A 19,350-nucleotide genomic window follows, 5' to 3' on the forward strand; every position below is an offset into this window, starting at 1 on the left:
TCTAGGATATTGACGGTGTTGAAAGGCCCAGTTTTCAGTTTATGGATTTTCATCATTGTAACAGAGGCTAGATACAAAACAGAACTCTGTTCTGTTTCTGTCTTTTATATTGTGATCTAGAGAACTACTTCAAATACTAGCAATATCTTGATCTGAGTGTCATTGGCAATACTGAAAACTAGTTCACATGTAATCTTGTCTCTGTCTTGCTATGTAAGTGCACTGTGATGACACAACCTTAGTCAAGTGACAATGGTATGATGTAATAATCCAGCATGTCACTGAATTTAAGCCAGAAAACAATTTTTAACCATTGGTAATAATGTCGACAACCCTGATATTAAGAGGCATGATTCCTGTTCAGCTTTTCTTCCAGCAAAGGGCATTCTTCATCTTTACCTCCATTTGCTTCAGAGTTCGTATAAACATGTGCTTTTTCTTCAAGAACTTGTAATGGTCTCCTTTTTTTTTCCCTCACATTTATGTAGGTTGCACTAAAAGTTAGGAGCGTAGGCAGAGAACCTTCTTATCACAAAAAGAAGACCAATAAGTGTGAGATCTACATTAAAAAGGAGATTTAGTACTACTACAAGACCAATGGCTAGTTTTCAGATACGAAGCATTGACAAACAACCTTAAGTCATAAAATTAGACAGCAATATGCTTAGTCTTGTGGGTTGGGTTTCATGTTCGTCAGCAAGCCTAACCCTCGACTATTTTAGTAAGCAACAAAAGCTAACAAAACGAGGCATTAACCACACTTCCACAAGCTTATCACAAACGCTAATAGTTGTAGTGTAGATAGGTTGTCAGAAGCTGAAGCCCAAAAATAAATGGCAAGAGAATGCAGGGATCTAGAAGGGAGAAAGTTACTTTATAATTTCTTGAAAGCACTTGTTGCTTGGCTCACTGGTAGACAGAGACTTGCCATCCTTGAGGTTTTTGTCTCTGTCTCCTTGTTTTATATTTCCCCACAGTCCACTGTAAAAGTGAAATAAATGATGGTGGTTTTGCAATTGTTTCCTTCTGTCAAAGGATAGTGGTAAGGTGTTCCTTGGCTTGTCAGTGAAAGCTAGAAATGTTATATGTTAACAGAAGTGCTTTTTGTTGGGGTCTTCATAACAGCTTATGTACCATAAAATCTGGTCTGGAGGCCAAACCACAGCATGCTGAATTCTGCTAACTTGCTTAATAAATCTAAATGACAAATTAGCTTGTGTTTAGTTGTATAACTTGTCCTCCTTCCTTAGATTATTTGTTTTCTTTAATTTACCCTGGAAGTTTTGCTTCCTTAGTTGTTCAGGTTTTTTTCTCTTCCTTCCCCTGCCTTTCCAAAGTTTTCACTATTTCTGTCTGTGGTGTTTTCTGGAAAGTTTTGATTTTTGTGGGTATGAGGCATGAATTTCAAAAAAGAAAAATATCATTTTTGCATTTTATTGTTCAACTCTGTGCATGTTAATAAAGGCTTAGATATCATGTTATACTAAAGTACTATCTAGAATCAAGGAGAATTAGCGTATGGTTTTAGAGGAAGGGGTGGGCTCCTAAATTACCTCTTTAAGAAGACTGGAAATTAATCTTAACTGCATTTGTTTGAGGAGCAGCTGAGTGCTCTGAATGTGCTAGCATTGGCTTAGGTAGTAGAAGAACATACACCAGGTTTCCCCACATGTATCAACTTACTCTTACTTATTCCAAGTGCTTGCTGTACACACAGCTACCACAAATCAGAGATGCCAACGAAGTAGGGCGTGTGAACATGTGTATTTTTATTTGAACTAACAGATGTTTATATTTTATAAATATAAAAAGATATGTGAGCAGCTTATACTCCAAATTGTGCCTTTGGAACTGCTTCTCTTACACAAAGCCTATTCATTCTGCATCCCATGTCTGGAAAGACATGGTGCCTGTCTATATGGTGGAGTAATAGTATGGCAACTCTTACCAGCCAGGTTTGATGAGGTACACTAGCCACTACCTCTGTATATTGATTTGATTTAATTGACTAATAATTGGAAAAGCAAGAAGTGAATTAGGATCTAGCCTAGAAACAGTATGGAAAAACTGAACCACAAGAACCTCATTTCATACAGTATGTCTGCTCATTGTGTGGGTTTAGGCTGCGTGCCAGTGTTATCAAGGATATTCCGATGTATAATATAAGTGACCTTTGCATGACCCTTTTTTTAAATGCTTATATTGTTATTACATTGTATTATTGTATTGTTCCTTGGGATTCCAGTCTGCATGTGGGGCTCCATTGCAGTTCGCCCTGAACAGCTGGAAAAAAGGTACTTCTACTGATGTTGGCTTCAGTGATGCAAGGGTGACTCACTTGTGATCTTGGTGGTTTTTCAGACTTTCATCCTGGAACTCTTTCAACATTATGGTTTCAGTGGCTTTTTCTTTGCTGCTTTGTCAGGAAATACTACATCGTACTTAATTATTTTTGCTGGAATCCCTTATAGTGCTATGGTGATCAGAAGAAGCGGCTGAAAACATTCATCCTGTAAAATCTACAGTCCAAAATGAACTGAGCCCCTCCCTATGTCCTACGTAGTAACTGTTGTTTCTACACTTAAAAATCTTCTCTTTTCAGTTCCACTTTGATTATGAATAGAACAGGAATTCAGTGAACGTCATGACTCTTGCAGTAATACACAAGTATTTATTAAAAAATTAAAGCAATAACACATTTTTGTAAATGCCAAGAATTAGGTCTTTTTGAATATTTAGTATACAAGTGGAAGAACAGAATCATGGCCATAATGAAAGGGTCTCCGTTACTTTCTCAGAGTTTTAATGCCATTATTCATTTGGCATACGTGCATCATTGATATCTTCTTTTTTTTCTTCCCTTTTTAAACAAATAAAATGTTTTATTCCACAACTAGTAATGGAAATGGGAGTGGCAATTTCCTCTTCTAGGCCAAGTATACCATTTCCTGATGGAAAGGCAGTTTAATTTCAAAATTATATTATCTTAAACTTAACCAGTTTGAGTGCAGTCTTAAATTACTCAATCAGTTAAATGTTTTGTGTTGTTGGAATGACCTGAATACCTCTTACTGCAGGATGACTGTGTTTCAGACACCTGTGATGGGTTTTCCCAAACTCTAAGTATGGCTGTGGTAATCCAGACATTCTTTTCAGGAAGGAGTAAATTTCTAATATTTTGAAAATATTTTCCCAAGTTTATATCAGTGATTGTTGTCTTCTTTTCTGGGATTTTATCCACTTCCCATTAAAAATACAGTGAGAGTTTGTTCAACCACTTATCAAGAGGACGAGAAAGCAGTTTATCCTGATGATAAAACGATGTTATAAGTCAAGCAGGATATAGTTTTTAAAGGTTTTTGCTTCTTGCTTTCACCCATCTTCTGATGAAGCTCTGTGCTGTTCTGTGGCCTATGTTATAACAGTTTAATTCAGTTTGTCCTCAAAAAGCCACATAGACAACCACTGTTAATCACACTTTATTTGTAAAAGCAGAGCAATGTTGGAGCCTTACAGAGGCACTGTACCAATTAAGCTGAAGTTGAACCCTAACTTGAAATGATAAAGTGAAGCTGATACAGCCTGTGTGACATAAGCAAAAGGCATGTGGTAGCAGCAATAAAGAGTGTGAAAAGAGCAGACATGTGGTTGGGCTTGTGGAGGGAAACTTTGAAAAACAAACAAACAAAAAAACCAACCCCAAAATAAATGGTTTGATTGGGTTCTTCCTCCCTTTCTCTCTCTTAAAAATGATCAGGTCTTGCTGGAGGTTTTCTTCAGTCTCAGATGATTTAATTTCTGTTCTGTCCTTTTCATGGAGGCAGATGATTCTTAGTTGAAGGTAAACCTTTAACTCTAGGCATATAATATGGAAAATTTTAGCAATAAGAATGTAAATAGTAACTCTAAAAATGACCATATTATAGCTGTTTGACAGGCAAGGCATCTGTTTCTTAAAACAACTGATGGTCTCTAAATATTTACTTTCATAAATGTAAGAGCAGCCTATTTCTTGTTGTATTGCCTTAATGTTATTGTAATGAAAGCAAGAGGTTTAACTTTGAGTCTGCTTGGTTTTGTTGCTCTTCTTCCCTTGCAGTCACTTTCGCATTTGTGAAATTTACTTCTGCTGTAGCAAGTATGCGTAATTTCTCCGTGCAAATGTTATGATGCAAAAACTAAGTAGCAGTAAAAGCTGAAAAGGCATCATCTTGTGAAATAGATACTCTGGGCTATGTGATGAATCTCTGCTGCCTGCTTCTTCCAGGAGCAATGCCAGCTTCTGCTCACCATAGACAAGCAAATTCCTCCTCAAAAGCTACCAACAGATGTCATTGCACTGATCCTCTGAAGACAGGTTGTAATTAGTCCTTGCTCTTGGTCACCATCAGCATATTCCCAGAATGCAAATCATTGCAGACTGCCCATCCTGCTGTCTCAGTCCATTCCCTTTGCAAAAAACAAGGACCTGTGAAGTTCACTAGCACAGTGAAGGTTTGTTTACCAAAATTTAAATGTAGATTAGTAATCTCTCATGTTTCCAGCCTTTGTTATGCGTGAATGTAAACTTGAGCCTCATGCTGGCCTACATTTATATTCCATTACAGTTCATGTATAGACATTTTAGCGTACGTTAACTGGATGGTCTGGGCAGTGTGGTTAGTTAAAAGCTCAATTATTTTGGAGTAGCTCCACTTCTAGCTGCTCTCTTGGGTATTAATTACCCTTCCCCTCCTTCCCCTTACCCTTTGTTTTGAATTTACTTCCAGTTACTCTGCAGCACCAGGGTAGTTTTAACGACTCCTAATTCAGACTTTTGCTGCAGTGAGCTGCTGTATAATGGCTACAGCTAGTTTCACAGAATCACAGAATGTTATGGATCGGAAGGGACCTCAAAAGATCGTCTAGTCCAGTCCCCCCACTGCAGCAGGAACACCTAGATGAGTTTACACAGGAATGTGTCCACGTGGGTTTTGAATGTCTCCAGAGAAGGAGACTCCACAACCTCCCTAAGCAGCCTGTTCCAGTGCTCTGTTACCCTCACTGAGAAGAAGTTTCTGCTCATATTTAAGTGGAACCTCCTGTGTTCCAGTTTGAACTCATTGCCTCTTGTCTTATCATTAGTTGTCACTGAGAAGAGCCTGGCTCCATCCTCGTGACACTCACCCTTTACATCTTTATAAACATTCATGAGGTCACCCCTCAGTCTCCTCTTCTCCAAACTAAAGAGACCCAGGTCCCTTAGCCTTTCCTCATAAGGGAGATGCTCCACTCCCTTCATCATCTTCATTGCCCTGCGCTGGACTCTCTCCAGCAGTTCCCTGTCCTTCTTCAACTGAGGGGCCCAGAACTGGACACAATATTCCAGATGAGGTCTCACCAGGGCAGAGTAGAGGGGAAGGAGAACCTCTCTCGACCTGCTAACCACCCCCCTTCTAATACAGCCCAGGATGCCATTGGCCTTCTTGGCCACAAGGGCACAGTGCTGGCTCATGGTCATCCTGCTGTCCACCAGGACCCCCAGCTCCCTTTCCCTCAGCTCAGATAGCCTATTAAGTCTACCTCAAAAATTTGAGGCTTACTCTATTCCATGTGTCATAAATCATAAAACGTTAATTTACCTACATTCTGCAAAACTTACCATTTCTTCAGTGGTCTTGATTTTTTTTTCATAACTGTCACATGATCTCCGTGGGGTATATTATTAGAAAAGTTGTCACATATACAAATAAATCCCCTGTCTGCTGGTGTCTCAAAGCAAGCTGTACTTTTCTACGTGTCAGCTTCAGGGTTTCCAGGCTCACACTGAGATTTTTTTTTTTATTTTGTTTAGTGCTGCTCTTATGATATGTTGTACTGAGGAGCTGTTAAACTCTTAGCATAGAGGAGCAAAGTATGTTGTACACTGATGCTCTTTTTTAAAAACCAAACAAAACCACCGCCAACAACAAAAAGCAGCTCAGCAGCAACAAAAAGGCTTGGGTTGTATACCTGATGGATAGTAGCCTGCAGCCATGGATTGCTAGCCTTCTTGCCCTGACAGGAGTCAGTTAGTGTTCACACTGCTAGTGAATGTTAAGCCTTTAATTGAAGAGACTTCTCCCTCTCTTTTGTGAGCCATAAGCATCACTTGCCATAGCATCCTAGATTACAATTCAAGCACCACTGTGCTAGAGGTAGAATTCTATGTTACTGCTGTCTAGAAGGCATATTTTTAACGTATCCCTTGTTTACACCAAGATGTTGCTGCTTTTGCTTTGCTCACAAAGCTCATGCTACAAACACCCAAAATGGGGCTGATTATATCCATATTGAGTTGGAATGCAGACAACTTCCAGGTTTTGCAGAGATGTGATCCAAGGCTATGAGCAGTGCTGATGAGAACATCATTCTGCAGTTTGTATGGGGTTTTCGTGAAGTAATTTGCAAGTTGTTTAACCACAGGGGCAGCAGCGAAACCTTGAGGGACCTTGAGGCCATGCTCATGGGGTGCATGTTTGTTCAATGCCTCCACCTCCAGACAGCATGAGCTGCTGCAGTCTGCATCTGTCTTAAAACAGTCCAGATCTTACATGGCGGTTGGGCAGGGGAAGGCATTTTGCTGTGTTATTTGCTGTTTGAACAGCCTTTCCATCTCTTTAGGGAAGATGGATGTTTAGACTCTTTAGTCTGGATGGATGTATCCCATCTACAGTTATCCATGACCCTGCTTGGACCACAGCGATAAGTCGCTGCTTTTTCTGATCAGTTTGGCTTGAAGGGACAGTGGAAGCCTTTGTCTAATGAATGTATTAATAATAGTTGAACCATTCTCAGACTTGAAGGTTTGGGCTGCTAAAGGAAGTTCTGGATTTTTTTAAAATGCAACTGTTGAATTCACAGTGTTGGGACAAATCTTGCTGTTGAAGTCACTAGTGCTTGGCACTGTTACAGTGTGCATGTTCTTGGATGTCTGCTTGCAGTAGTGAACTTTGGAGTTGTCACTGGAGTGTGTGCATGGAGTTATTTAATGCTACTTCCACTCTCTCTCTTGCTTGCAAAACTCCTGAAATATCAAATCTTGAGTATTGCCTTTATGAAAGGGAGTGATGGAACCTGGGTGGTTGGTTGTGGCAGTTCCTCTGTTACTGTTTGGGTGCGGTGGTCATACCAATTTTCTTCTAGGTGGCAGTGCTCTCAAAGCACAGGCTTATCTCTAACCTGTGCATTCATCACATACAGTAAATATCTTATGTGCTGCTTGTGTTAGTTAATCTTTTTTTTCCCTACTCCTCATTACCTTTGTACCAGCATGTTTAACATACTTGGTGAGTATTTTCCATTTTAAATCAATGTTTTCTCTGGTTTATAAGTTGGCTGTTAACATTAGCTTCAGGCTGAGTGGTGGCACGCAAAGTTTTGACTTAATAATAATTTCGAAGTGTGTTGTTGGTCTGTTTTTAGAGTGTTCCAAAGTTCAGACAAAATTGGAGGTAGGATACCACTTTGTTATCTTAAAGGAAAACCACTTCTTAAAAGGCAAAATTTGCATGAGGTAAACATGGTTTAGACACTTTTTTGTGTTGGGAAAAAATGCAACCACTGATCTAAGTTATGAAAAAACAGCTAATGGGCATATTTGGAAACTACTTTCCATAAGCAGTTCTAGTTGTCATTTAGTAGGCAAGATGAAACAGAAGTGTTTTTCACTTTAGTTAGTGATCATGTGTTTGCCAGGTAATATAGTAGTCTGAATAAATCTTAGCTGGTAGGTGTGCAAGTTAATCTAAATGACAGTTAAAGATAGAGGTTATGATTCTGGTTACCAAAGTAAAGTTATGGAGGGGGAGGTTACCCACATAGGTCTTGCATGCTGAAGACTCCTCAACTCCCAGAACAAGCTCTTCCATTATTTTCCTCTATAAGTAACCTCACCTGCTGGTTTCCTTTGAATGTAAAACAGCTCATGTGTTTCTTGTAAACTACTTGGAAAAAGGGATAGTGGATCAATATTAAGGAACACATCCATTCTCCAAATAAAATTGGTAGCGTATTTCCTAATTTTAGGATAATTTGTGCATAGTGGATGAGCCAGGCATGGTATTCTTAAAAGGTATGTGGCAGAAAGCTATTCAAAGCTTTAGGGTATTTCTGTAATCCAGTTATGACACTTTTATATTTTTTGTAAAGGATGAACAATACCCAGTGGTGATACACGGTTGCATTTCAATCAAAGCTTTCAATTGCAAGTGTGCACATAAAGTGGGGTCTTTTTGTAACCATTGAAACTCTTGACAGCAGAGATATATTTTTAATATATGCAATGCAGGTTTACATTTAACACATTTTGTTAAAGTGCTGTTATTGTATGTTCATAAGAACAGCTTGCTATTTTTAACCTGGTGATGTGTTTGTTTTGATGTCATATTATTGGTATTTTTAAATAGGCAGTGAAGAAGTTTATTAAGAGATTTTTTTTTTCAGATCTAGTTCACTCAATAACAGTTTGTATTGTTGACTGAATCACATCGTTGTAGCTCCTCTTAAATGAGAAGTTTATATTTAATTTCTTTTATTTTTTCCAGGAGCATCTTAGAATTTGGAGTTATAAATTACTAAGAGAAAAGAAACAAACAGTCTAAAATTTTGGGTTGAATTACTGGTTATAGTCAACTTAAAAATTTTGTTGTACTCTTGTCTTATTTCCTCGAACCACAACACTATATAATTTCAGGGTAATTCCTGCCCCCCAGCATTTTACATGGCTTGTTGTTCTGATGATTTTTGTTCATTTTGGTCTGTATATTTTTAAAACTAATCTTTGGACTTGGGCATATGAAGGAAGATGCTTTGTAACAGCGTGTGACGGTAGAAATGAATTAATCTTGTGAGATGTCATTTAGGATGCTTCCGAAGTGCAGTAACTTTGCTGCTTATCCCATTGGATTAGTGGAACTCACTATTTCAAAATTTGTTTTTGACTTAAGTAACTAAAAGCCAAGCTGCTGCTGCTGCTTCTCAGCATGCCACCATCATTTCTCTTTAGTGCCTTGCAGTTTGAAGTTTCTTTTGTTTTATTCTAAAGTATTTATTTTTAATGACAAGTGTATATACTTGTGCTGGCAAATACTACTTTGTAGTAATGCGAATTTTCATTTATCAGGCAGTTTTACAGTCCCAGAATGTTTTCAGTTAATGGATTGGATGCTGTCAAACAGATTTTGGCAAAAATTACTTAGTAAAATTCACTGACTACTTAATGCTTTCCTCCTGATGGCACTTTGGCACAGTCTCCTTCCAAAAGTATGGCAGCTGAAAACATGGTGTGGTGGTTTTTTTTGGCTGTTAAATAATTTTTGCGGTGTGTTTGAGGTGAGTGTTAAACAGAAGCAAAATCACTTGGTAGAGTTTCATTTGATCCATTGCTTTAGTGCTCCAACTGCTTTTCTAAACACATTTTTTCAGAATGCAAAGCCTCTGCACATTGAAAATGTCAGCAGAGCTTGAATTACTGATCACGTGCTGGTTTGAAAACAGTAAAACATTTCGAACTGCAGCAGCTGAAGGGAAAAGGTGAAACATGCCTGCTCTATAAATAGCTTCTGTAGTGAACACAGGCTTTTCTGCCTGCAACTCTTTTGTTGTCTTTACATAATAACAAACAATTTTTTTTAGTTTAAAAGTGGAACATTAGTGTTCTTGAGGTTTTTTTCAATGGATAAATATTTCCAGAAAAAGTTTCTAACTTTGACTAAAAGAGGCATTTTCCCTTTGAAGGGAACTACCTGTTTGGAGTGAGGGCATGCAACTTTTAGCTTAAGAGACTTTTTCTGATCTTTTGGATCTGTTAGTGAAATGTCATTATTCTCAAGTCCTTGCATGGTGATTGCCGCCTTCTAGGAGTGTTTACCGTCTCCTCGGAAAGGTACAAATTACTGCCAGTGAAAGCTTTCTAGCTAAGCACAGTGCATGAATTTCTTTACCTGCTAGTAACATTTTGTACTTTATTTGGAGAGCGTTATATGGTTAGGTCAAAAAAGACTGAGGCTGTGTCTGTAGGAGGGGAACAGCCCTTGCTGTTGAGTATTCTACACTGTTGCGGGCAGTGGAGAACATGGCATTTGATGTCTGGTAGGTTAAATTATGAGCTGAAATCTTCTGAATTGTTTTCACTGGTGTGTTGAAACCTTTTTAAGGGTCATATTTACTAACAAAAGTTCCACTCTTTAAAAACACAGAAAAAGAGGAGGAAAAGAGTGTTTCATAATTACCAGGCATAGTACATCATTGTGGCATAGTTAATACAGAGCTTACACATTTTAGCCTGCAAAGGCAGCTGATGTTGTTTAAACTCTCTGTAATTTAAGAAGGGTAGGTTAGGTATCTAGACTGTATTAGTGCTGAAATTGTTCAGTCCAGTATCCATGTTTATAAACAGTAATGATTGTAAAATGAATTCTCAAAAATTCTCAGTGTAGAAAGAGGGGGAGCCATGAGCTGTGTTTATATCTGAACTGTGTAGGAACTTAAAGGCAGGCCCGCTCTTAATTCTTAATATTTCTGGAGACATTCATCTTTCCAGGAAGAATTTAACTTTCTGAATGCCTGAATTATATACTGACAAATGTGGTAATATTGTTGCAGTAGCTTGTTGGGCTTTTTTTAAAAAAAAAAAAAAAAAAATCCTTCATTGGGCCTTTTTCTATTTGAATTAATAAGAGTTCAGGTGCTTACTGAAAGTAGGAAGGGGTGAGATCAGGTGCTTTCAGTGTTCAAGTGTTAGGCTTTTCCTCAGCTCATACGTATGCTTCATAGGAAAGTGATATTAAAAAGAAAAATCTCACATGTGGTTTCTTTGGGACCACCAATCCAGCTTTCACTTACTGGGAGTTAGCCAGCTCAATTTATTTCAGGTTAAGTTTTAACAAAACCTCTCTTTTTGAGAGAAGGCACTTGCAGGAGCATGACAAGACTACTTGAAAGCTAAAGGGAAAGGCAGAGGGAGGAGCTCAAGATGTGATGAGCAATTCCCCTCCTCTTCTCTGCAAGTGTTGAGTGGAGACAAAACCAAGAATGCCACATGCTCCTGGGCTTTTCGTCCACACCCCTTCCTCTCTGTGCACTTTGCAGCTTACTGACTCTTCAGCTCCGGCTCTTAGCTACTTGAACTGGTAGACATCCTCTTGCAAAGTTGAGGTTAGTGTGTGCATATGACCTTCAAGTCAGAATATCAGAGTACTGCAGTTGAATGCAACCAGAAGAGTGATGCTGACTGTACAACCTGCCATGAAATGCACAGCGTATACAAATGGAAAAAATGACAGATTTTTCCTCTTTGTTTCCTGTAACTCAAAGAGCTTTTTTAAAACAATGAGAGATAATATTTCGAACTAGAGCTATGTATATATTTCTTTTTTCCACCTAACTTCTATGTTGTACTGCTTCCAACAATAAACTTTTCTGGAATTTCATGAACGCTAAATCAGTTTTGAACTTTGGGAGAGTGTGGGTTTTTATTATTTCCATTATAAATAGTTAATGTATAACATCTTACTTAGTGTCTATCCCAGATTTTATATGCACTGTTGATTCAAGTTTAATACTGGTACAGCATATGAAATTTACTTGTATTCCCCTGTATCTGTGCTTCTGACCTAATGCTTGAGCTAAAATCAATGTCAAGCTTAAGTAAAATCCAAAAGAAACACCCAAATTATTCTGTTCAGTGATGCTGAGAACCAAAACTGGGCCTTCATGTTGGGTTTAGGTATGATCTTCAGAGTTATAGACCTTGGTTCAACAGGGTGCTGTGTCAACTACTGGCATCTTTGCTGAAGTGAACCTCTTTCTTGTGGTATACAAGAAAATCTTGCTCTTTTGCCTTGTACTTTATCACACCAAATGGAAAACAGGACCATAATGCAGACTTCTGAAACAGTGCACACATGTCTCATTCAGTATGACAAATTTGATATCCTGTGTATAGGTAGCTTCAGCAGTTTGTCTCCAAAGAGCTACAGAAACATAGCCATGCTACTGGATTGCTTGGGTGAAGGTGGGCTTTAACACGAGCTGAGCGGTGGGAGAGTTGAAACCAAAGATTGACTTGTCTCAGTGAGTCAGTGGCAGAGTTGAGACTAGGACCTGGGTTCATGCCACTAGAGTGCAGTACTTCCCTCTTACTTATTGAGAGAATGGTTAAATTTGCTGATAGGTGCTGCAGGCTCTCCGGTGTGGGCTTTAGAAAATCGATACCAACTTGGTGAGATACTGGGAGTTTCACTTTGGTCTTAATCAGATGCAGCTTGGCTTCTGCAGCTATCATTTACCAAATAAATGTTTTTCTTACCATTAAACTCTTACAAATGTGATGGAATAGCGAAGAGGGTTTGTAAACTAGCTTTTTACCCCCATTTTTGTTGTAGATGGGAAGGATACATATGAAAGAAGGGATTAATCATATTTGTTATTAAAGCCAGTTAAAATATACCGTTTCTCAGAAACAGATGATGACTTGACTTTATTAGCGAAAGGTTACTGATAATGAGGTATAGTATTTTATTTAATAAGTTCTCTTTTTTGCCCCACACAGGTTTCCACTTGAGTGGCACAGTGACAGAGCCTGCAATGCAATCGGAGCCAGAAACTGTTTGCAATGTAGCTATCAGCTTTGATCGTTGCAAGATTACCTCAGTGACCTGCAGCTGTGGAAACAAGGACATATTTTACTGTGCCCATGTTGTGGCACTCTCTTTATACCGGATCCGCAAGCCAGATCAGGTCAAACTGCATCTTCCCATTTCAGAGACACTCTTTCAAATGAACAGAGACCAACTACAAAAATTTGTACAGTATTTGATCACAGTGCACCACACAGAAGTTTTGCCAACTGCTCAAAAATTAGCAGATGAAATTCTTTCTCAGAATTCAGAAATCAATCAAGTCCATGGTGAGTTTGATACTTGTTCTTCCTTTTGCTTCATTCCGTCTGGTTTTGTGCTTTTTTATGACGTTCGGGAGCGTGACCTGCTGAAGTCTCTTCCAGCCTGAATTATTCTGTGATTCTATGGTGTTTACTATGGAGGATTGTGTTATTGAACCTTTGCTTTAAGATATTTGGAAAGCAATAGTCTTTTGGAAAGAGAAAAGAATTCATAAGCAATGAGCTGTATGTCTCCAGCACTGTTAATATGTGGCCTGATTTGCTTCTCGCTTGTATTTTCCAACTATGAAAAACTGAGTAGTGGTGTTCTTTGTACAGCCACGTTGCTTAAAGGAACTACCTTGCCAGCTTACCAACGGCATCTTTTTATCATTTTGTTGTTTTTGACCTAATCTTCTGACATTTTGATTGTGTAATTTTGTTTTAATGGCAAAGCATGAAAGCAACTAGGTATTAAATCTTTTTTTCATTCATTAGATATACTTTATCCTTTGGGATTTGATTTCTGTATGAAGTCAGGCGAAATATAAAACCTGTGTATTTCAATGCCTTTTCCTGTTAGTGCTACAGCAGCCGACAGCATCAGCAAAGGTCTTGATCTTTCCAGCTCTTTCTGCTGCACATGGTTTTAATGGCTCTCAGTTTCTTGTACTGAATATCTTGTCTTTGTTTGAGGATGCTGGGTGTGACTTGAGGCTTCTAAGGTGGCTTTTCTGTGGACCCTGCTGAACTGCAAGAGGGTAATTGTGGGTTTGAGGTGCCCCAGCTGGTTTAATAGAGTCTTGTGTTCCTGTAAGGTCACCTGATAGAAATGTCCTCTAAGGTGACCAGAGCTGTAAGCGTAATGGCAACTTAGAGGAGAAGAATAAGTTATCTAAATATCTAAAAATTTCTTGTTTGTTTGTTCATTGACAGGAACAATTCTTGTGTGTTAAATATTTAAGAGGGATGACCACTATTCCAAGGAATTTACACTACAAACACCATCAAGCTGCTTAATATTAGAGAAAGAAAAACATGTGTTTGTTAAATACAGTGTGGGCAGAACAAAACAAGCGAGTCTTTCCAATAACAGGACTCATCTGCAGCCTAGTTCCTCTCCTAAGGGTGCAGTGACCGTGGCAGGCCCAGGCAGGTGGTGCTACAAGAAGGTGAATTTTGGGAGCAGTGTTCTTTGGCTTTGGAGACTGGGGGGATGTGGCCAGAGGCATGGTGGTTGCTCTAGTTGTTATTGAATGTAATGAGAAGGTGATTGATTGACAGAGCTGCCTGGTGATGGTGGAAAGAAAGGGAAGCTAAAGCAGATGCAGGACATTAAGCAATAGAGGAAGATGCTCAGATGTCACAAGCTGAAGGCATGTATTGCGTGAGAATTGGTAACAGCCTGAACATAAGGAATTAAGGGGAAGGAAGAATGATGGTGAATATGAATGTGGCACAGAACGTTCAAACAGTCAAGGGTGATTAGAAAAGGGGAAGGCAGGGGTGGGAATGGAAGGACAGATGATGACTGTATATGGCTGTATTAGCCATATTATGGCTAATGTAAGAGAAACGACAAGCTATTGCAGAGAGTGCTTAACTTGATCAACATTTTCTGTAATTATACTAATCATAGACATGTTGGTCTTTGTCAGCTATTTCCTTATTGTCAAAATATCTCATTACTCATTAGTATTTAAGGTATTTTTAGAGAGATATTTGATGTTTGTATCACAGCCCAAATAGGAAAAAGAACAGGAAACAAAAAGCTAAGTTGCTGATCAATTATGAAGTGTCACAATGAATTTGAGTAGGGTAGTTTAAAAATATCCACAAAACTAAAATGTTTCTTACACATGTTGCTGTTTTCCTAGTAAATGAGATTGCAGTATGTCTTTATTGACTGTTGGTATTTCTTAATGAAATACCAAAAACTGAAGCAGAAAATCCAGGGAGCAAAAGAAAATAAACTGCTATTACCAAAGAAACATGGGTTTCAAAAGAAGAACTGTAGTCTCCTGCTTTTCCTCTCAGACTCCCATGAAACTATGGTCAGATTTTTTTTTTTGGTAATGTTTAGAATGATGAAAAATTACAGTGTTCTTTTAAGGGAAAATTAAGTTTCTCTTACGTAGCAAGTAAGTGTTCTTCTGAGATTCATGCTGTAGTTCTGTTATCTTTAATCAGATTCCTTAAAAATAATAAAGGTAACCCGAAGCCTGACAGTGTTCAAGAAGAGACTGGACAAAACCCTCAGACACATGGTGTGAACTGTGGAGTTGTCACATGCAGGGACAGGAGTTGGACTTGATGATCCTTGTGGGTCCTTTGCAACTCAGGACATTATGTGATTCTAACCAAAAGAAATCTGTCTCTGGTTCTAATAGCATAGGCTGGTGAACACGAGATCACCATTCACTACATCATATCTTTTGTGCTGCACATGTTAAGTTTGTAATACAAAACTGTGTTGTAGACCTCTTGCTTTGAACAGCTTAACCTCACTAAACCAGTGTTTGAAGAGGAGTTATATTGAGCACTGCTTAATGGCACAGGATAATTAAGAGGAAAAACTTAAAAATCTTGCTCATAAAAGTAAGAGAAGGCCTGTCACAGAAACACCAGAAACAGCTTTGATCAAAGGGAAGTCCTGAATCTGGAGTTGGATGAGGAAATTATTTTCAATGTTACCTAGAGGTGTTTTAATGTCAGAGTTATTTTATATAAAACCTTCTTTCTCTCATTGTGGCTGTACTGGTTCTAGTTTTCTTATATTTCCAGCAATAGGCCAAAGAAATCAGCTCTTGAATGCTATTTATTTGTACATAAGAATGATCTGGGACTTTGACGAGCTTGGACCACAGCGGTCTCGTTGACTTGGCTAGGGAGATGGAACAACTCTTTAGTACTTTCCTTTCACAAAAGGTGAATTGGATAATTGTTCATTTGCTCAAAATTGTCTTATGCATCATTGGCGGCTTTGGCCACCTTCCTTGAGAAGGACGTTACTGGGGGAACTAGTGAAGTGACTACACTGGTGACCATGAGCCAGCACTGTGCCCTTGTGGCCAGGAAGGCCAATGGCATCCTGGGCTGTATTAGAAGAGGCGTGGTTAGTAGGTTGAGAGAGGTTCTCCTTCCCCTCTACTCTGCCCTCGTGAGACCTCATCTGGAATATTGTGTCCAGTTCTGGGTCCCTTAGTTCAAGAAGGACAGGGAACTGCTGGAGAGAGTCCAGCGCAGAGCCACGAAGATGATGGAGTGGAGCATCTCCCTTATGAGGAAAGGCTGAGGGAGCTGGGTCTCTAGCTTGGAGGAGGAGACTGAGGGGTGACCTCATTAATGTTTATAAATATATAAAGGGTGAGTGTCATGAGGATGGAGCAAGGCTCTTCTCAGTGACAACCAACAGTAAGACAAGGGTTCCACTTATATATGAGCAGAAACTTCTTCTCAGTGAGGGTGACAGAACACTGGAACAGGCTGCCCAGGGGGGTTGTGGATTCTCCTTCTCTGGAGACATTCAAAACCCGCCTGGACACCTTCCTGTGTAACCTCCTCTAGGTGTTCCTGCTCTGGCAGAGGGATTGAACTAGATGATCTTTTGAGGTCCCTTCCAATCCCTAACATTCTGTGACATAAGTTTAAAAATGACAAATCCCTTTGAGTTCCTTGGTGGATGTGAACAAAGCAATAGCCTTTCTTGCTTCATAAGTAAACCTTAGTGCACGAAAAAATAAGAGGATGCTGTTAGAAGTACAGGAATGTGTTGTCTCTTTACTAACTTCTTCAGAAGAGCTGAGTGATTTATTGGGAACCCTCTTCTGTATTTGCCATGCTAATTTCTACTTGGTGGTGATTATATTAGAAGAGGGGTTTGCATGGTTTTAGAGCACAAAAGTACCTCCTAAATTTGAGAAGATGTGTTCTGGTTTTGTCATGTCACACTGCTACAGCTGTACATACTCCTGGTGATTTCAAAACTGGATATCTGTGGGGTCTGATCTTCTGTACTGAAGACAGGTGTAGGTGTTCATACTGATACCCTGACATCTGCACTGTTTTGATTTGAGCAGCCTGGATGTAGATTAGGATCCTGCTTAGCCAAGGCTTTTTTCTTCCCTGTTGATTTTTTTTTTTTTGACTATTGTAGCAGAGGAAGCTGCCAGGTGTGTAACTCTAGAGAGAGAATGGTCAGAATGACAGATTAGCAGCTGAGTTCGTCATCTTAGATCTATTTTCTCTTAGGGATGAAACTTCTACTTAAGTTGTTTGGAAGATCAAGCTGTGTTCTTGAGAATTTGAGTGGAAATAGGAAGGGAACTGCAAGATGCAGGAGGGAGGAAGAGGAGGGAAGGTCTGTTTACATATTAATCTCACATTAGCGTTGATTTGTTATTATGTGCATAGTGAAAAAGTGTCTGCTTTTTATGGGTATAGGGACAGCCTAGAAAACCAATTTCATTTTTACCTTTTAAGCTGCACTGTTTCTTACCTGGGTGTTCAGTGCTGCTGTTGAAATATCTATTCTGGGAGGAACTGTACGGATTTCTCCAGACTTCTTGTCATTCTTTGACTCACAATACAAGTAACTTGCAAGTACAAAAACCACATGCAGATGAACTCAAATATAAGAGGGAGGACCTAGGAGAAAGCAGTTCAAGTACATTTGTCTCTCCAGAAGCAGAGGTGCCTGGGTAGGTGTCTCTGTGTTTGTCTGCACAGATCTAGGCACATCCTCTGCAAACGTTAATCTGTGATGTTTATTAGGAGTGGTGGTAGAGATATTAAAGAAGGAAACATCTATCAAAAAAATTGCTTTACAAGATGGTTTCAGGATATCTAGTGCTGTTCCTATGCATTGTAAATTCCAAACGGCAACCTGGAGGTACAGATAAATATGTGTTAGTATGATTAACGTATTTTACTGAAATGATGGAGATTTTAGTGGAAAATTGTAGGGTGGGATAGGCCTGAACAACAGAATACGATGTATTGCCAATCTACTAGAAAGGGGAATATTTAATGTTAAAGAATATGCATTATTAAAAAAATGATGGAATCTTTCATACAGCCATGTTTGAACTGGCAAAATTGATTGAGAGACTAGATGCAGAAGAATAATGTAGGAAATGGCAGCTGAGTTTCCTCTCAAGAAGGATGGAAGTGAAGTGCTCTAATTCTTAGTATGAGAGTTGTTTGGTGAACCGGATTTCAAAAGGAAGTAACAAGACTAGCCAGAACTAGAGAAATTTCAGAAACACAAGTAGAAGTAAGTAAGTAGTACAATGTAAGATAGAATGAAAGATTGATAGCTGCAAAATAGCATGAAAAAATAATTAATCAACCTCATATTCTTTAGGAAAGTTTTTTCAGACACATGGAACATTAAAATAAAAATTACTATATGTAAAATAAACAGTGAGATTTTGTTTTGAGACACAAAAAGTAAAAATAAATCAAAATAATGCATGCTAGCTAATACTGATAAAGAAGTTCTTTTATCTGCCATGTGCAAGTAGACCTTGAAACTCCTTGCAATGTAATGTTTGTGAGAACTAGATTTTAGCAGGAAAAGGTTAAGTATTGTCAGAAAATAATAAGCATGCATTTTACTATGTTTGCACATGGAAGGGAAATAATTTTTTGGGACAATCTCGTTGGGAGTTTAACTTTCCTCAGCAACTTGACATAGCCTGTCCTGTCTTTATATTTTCTGTTGTTATCAATTGGTGTTTTTCTTTGATGCTGTGTGCTGCCGAACAGGTGTTACATTCCACCCAGAAGTTCTGAAATTAAGTACGAGATTAAGTGATTTATGTCTAAACTTCGAATCATTTGGGGAATAAAAGACATTAAAATATTTTTTAATCGTTAATTTTATGATCATTTATGTAATTATTGTTTAGAATAATTCTGAGCACACTAACGTTTATAAAATCCGTTACTATTCTGTTGTGAATCAGTGTACAGCAGTATTGGTTTCTAGCTGGGACCATTCAATCTTTGCATACTACTCAGTAAATCATGCTTTTTATTTGTCATTTTTCTATATCTTTTCCTTAATGCTGTCATGGGATGACACTTAATAAAATTTACTGATTTACAGTTCATTTTATACTTTAAGATTTTTTATAAAATGAAGTTCAAAAAAGTTTGGTATGGCTATGAGTAATCTGTCATGGTTTCATGTGAAGATTAAAACAACTCTTGTGATACTTCAGAAATAAGGATCAGGGAAGCAGTTTGCCTTGAAGACTTCTTTCTGTTGTTTTAACCACATTTCACTGTTGATCTGCAAGGGAGTAGTGTGCAATGTAGACAGTCCTTTACCTTTTTTGGTCAATGCTCCTTGCTTTACTTATTATTCAAGGTTAAATTCCGCATATACAACACCTTTTCTTGAATGTGGTTGCTCATTTTGAAAGCAGCAGCACTTAATATTG

The 19,350-nt window shown here is 38.5% G+C and overlaps 1 protein-coding gene across 2 annotated transcripts in view; it reads left to right on the forward strand.

Moving 5' to 3' along the window:
• Window positions 1–19,350, forward strand: part of ZSWIM6 (zinc finger SWIM-type containing 6) — a 120,030-nt gene that overhangs the window by 56,235 nt on the left and 44,445 nt on the right. For both annotated transcript variants that reach the window (XM_065656817.1, XM_065656818.1), the window contains exon 2: window positions 12,572–12,928. In XM_065656817.1, coding sequence (XP_065512889.1) covers window positions 12,572–12,928 — 357 coding nt within the window. The remainder of the gene's footprint in view (window positions 1–12,571; window positions 12,929–19,350) is intronic.

This window comes from Caloenas nicobarica, chromosome Z (assembly GCF_036013445.1).
Source record: "Caloenas nicobarica isolate bCalNic1 chromosome Z, bCalNic1.hap1, whole genome shotgun sequence".
Classification (NCBI taxonomy): domain Eukaryota; kingdom Metazoa; phylum Chordata; class Aves; order Columbiformes; family Columbidae; genus Caloenas; species Caloenas nicobarica.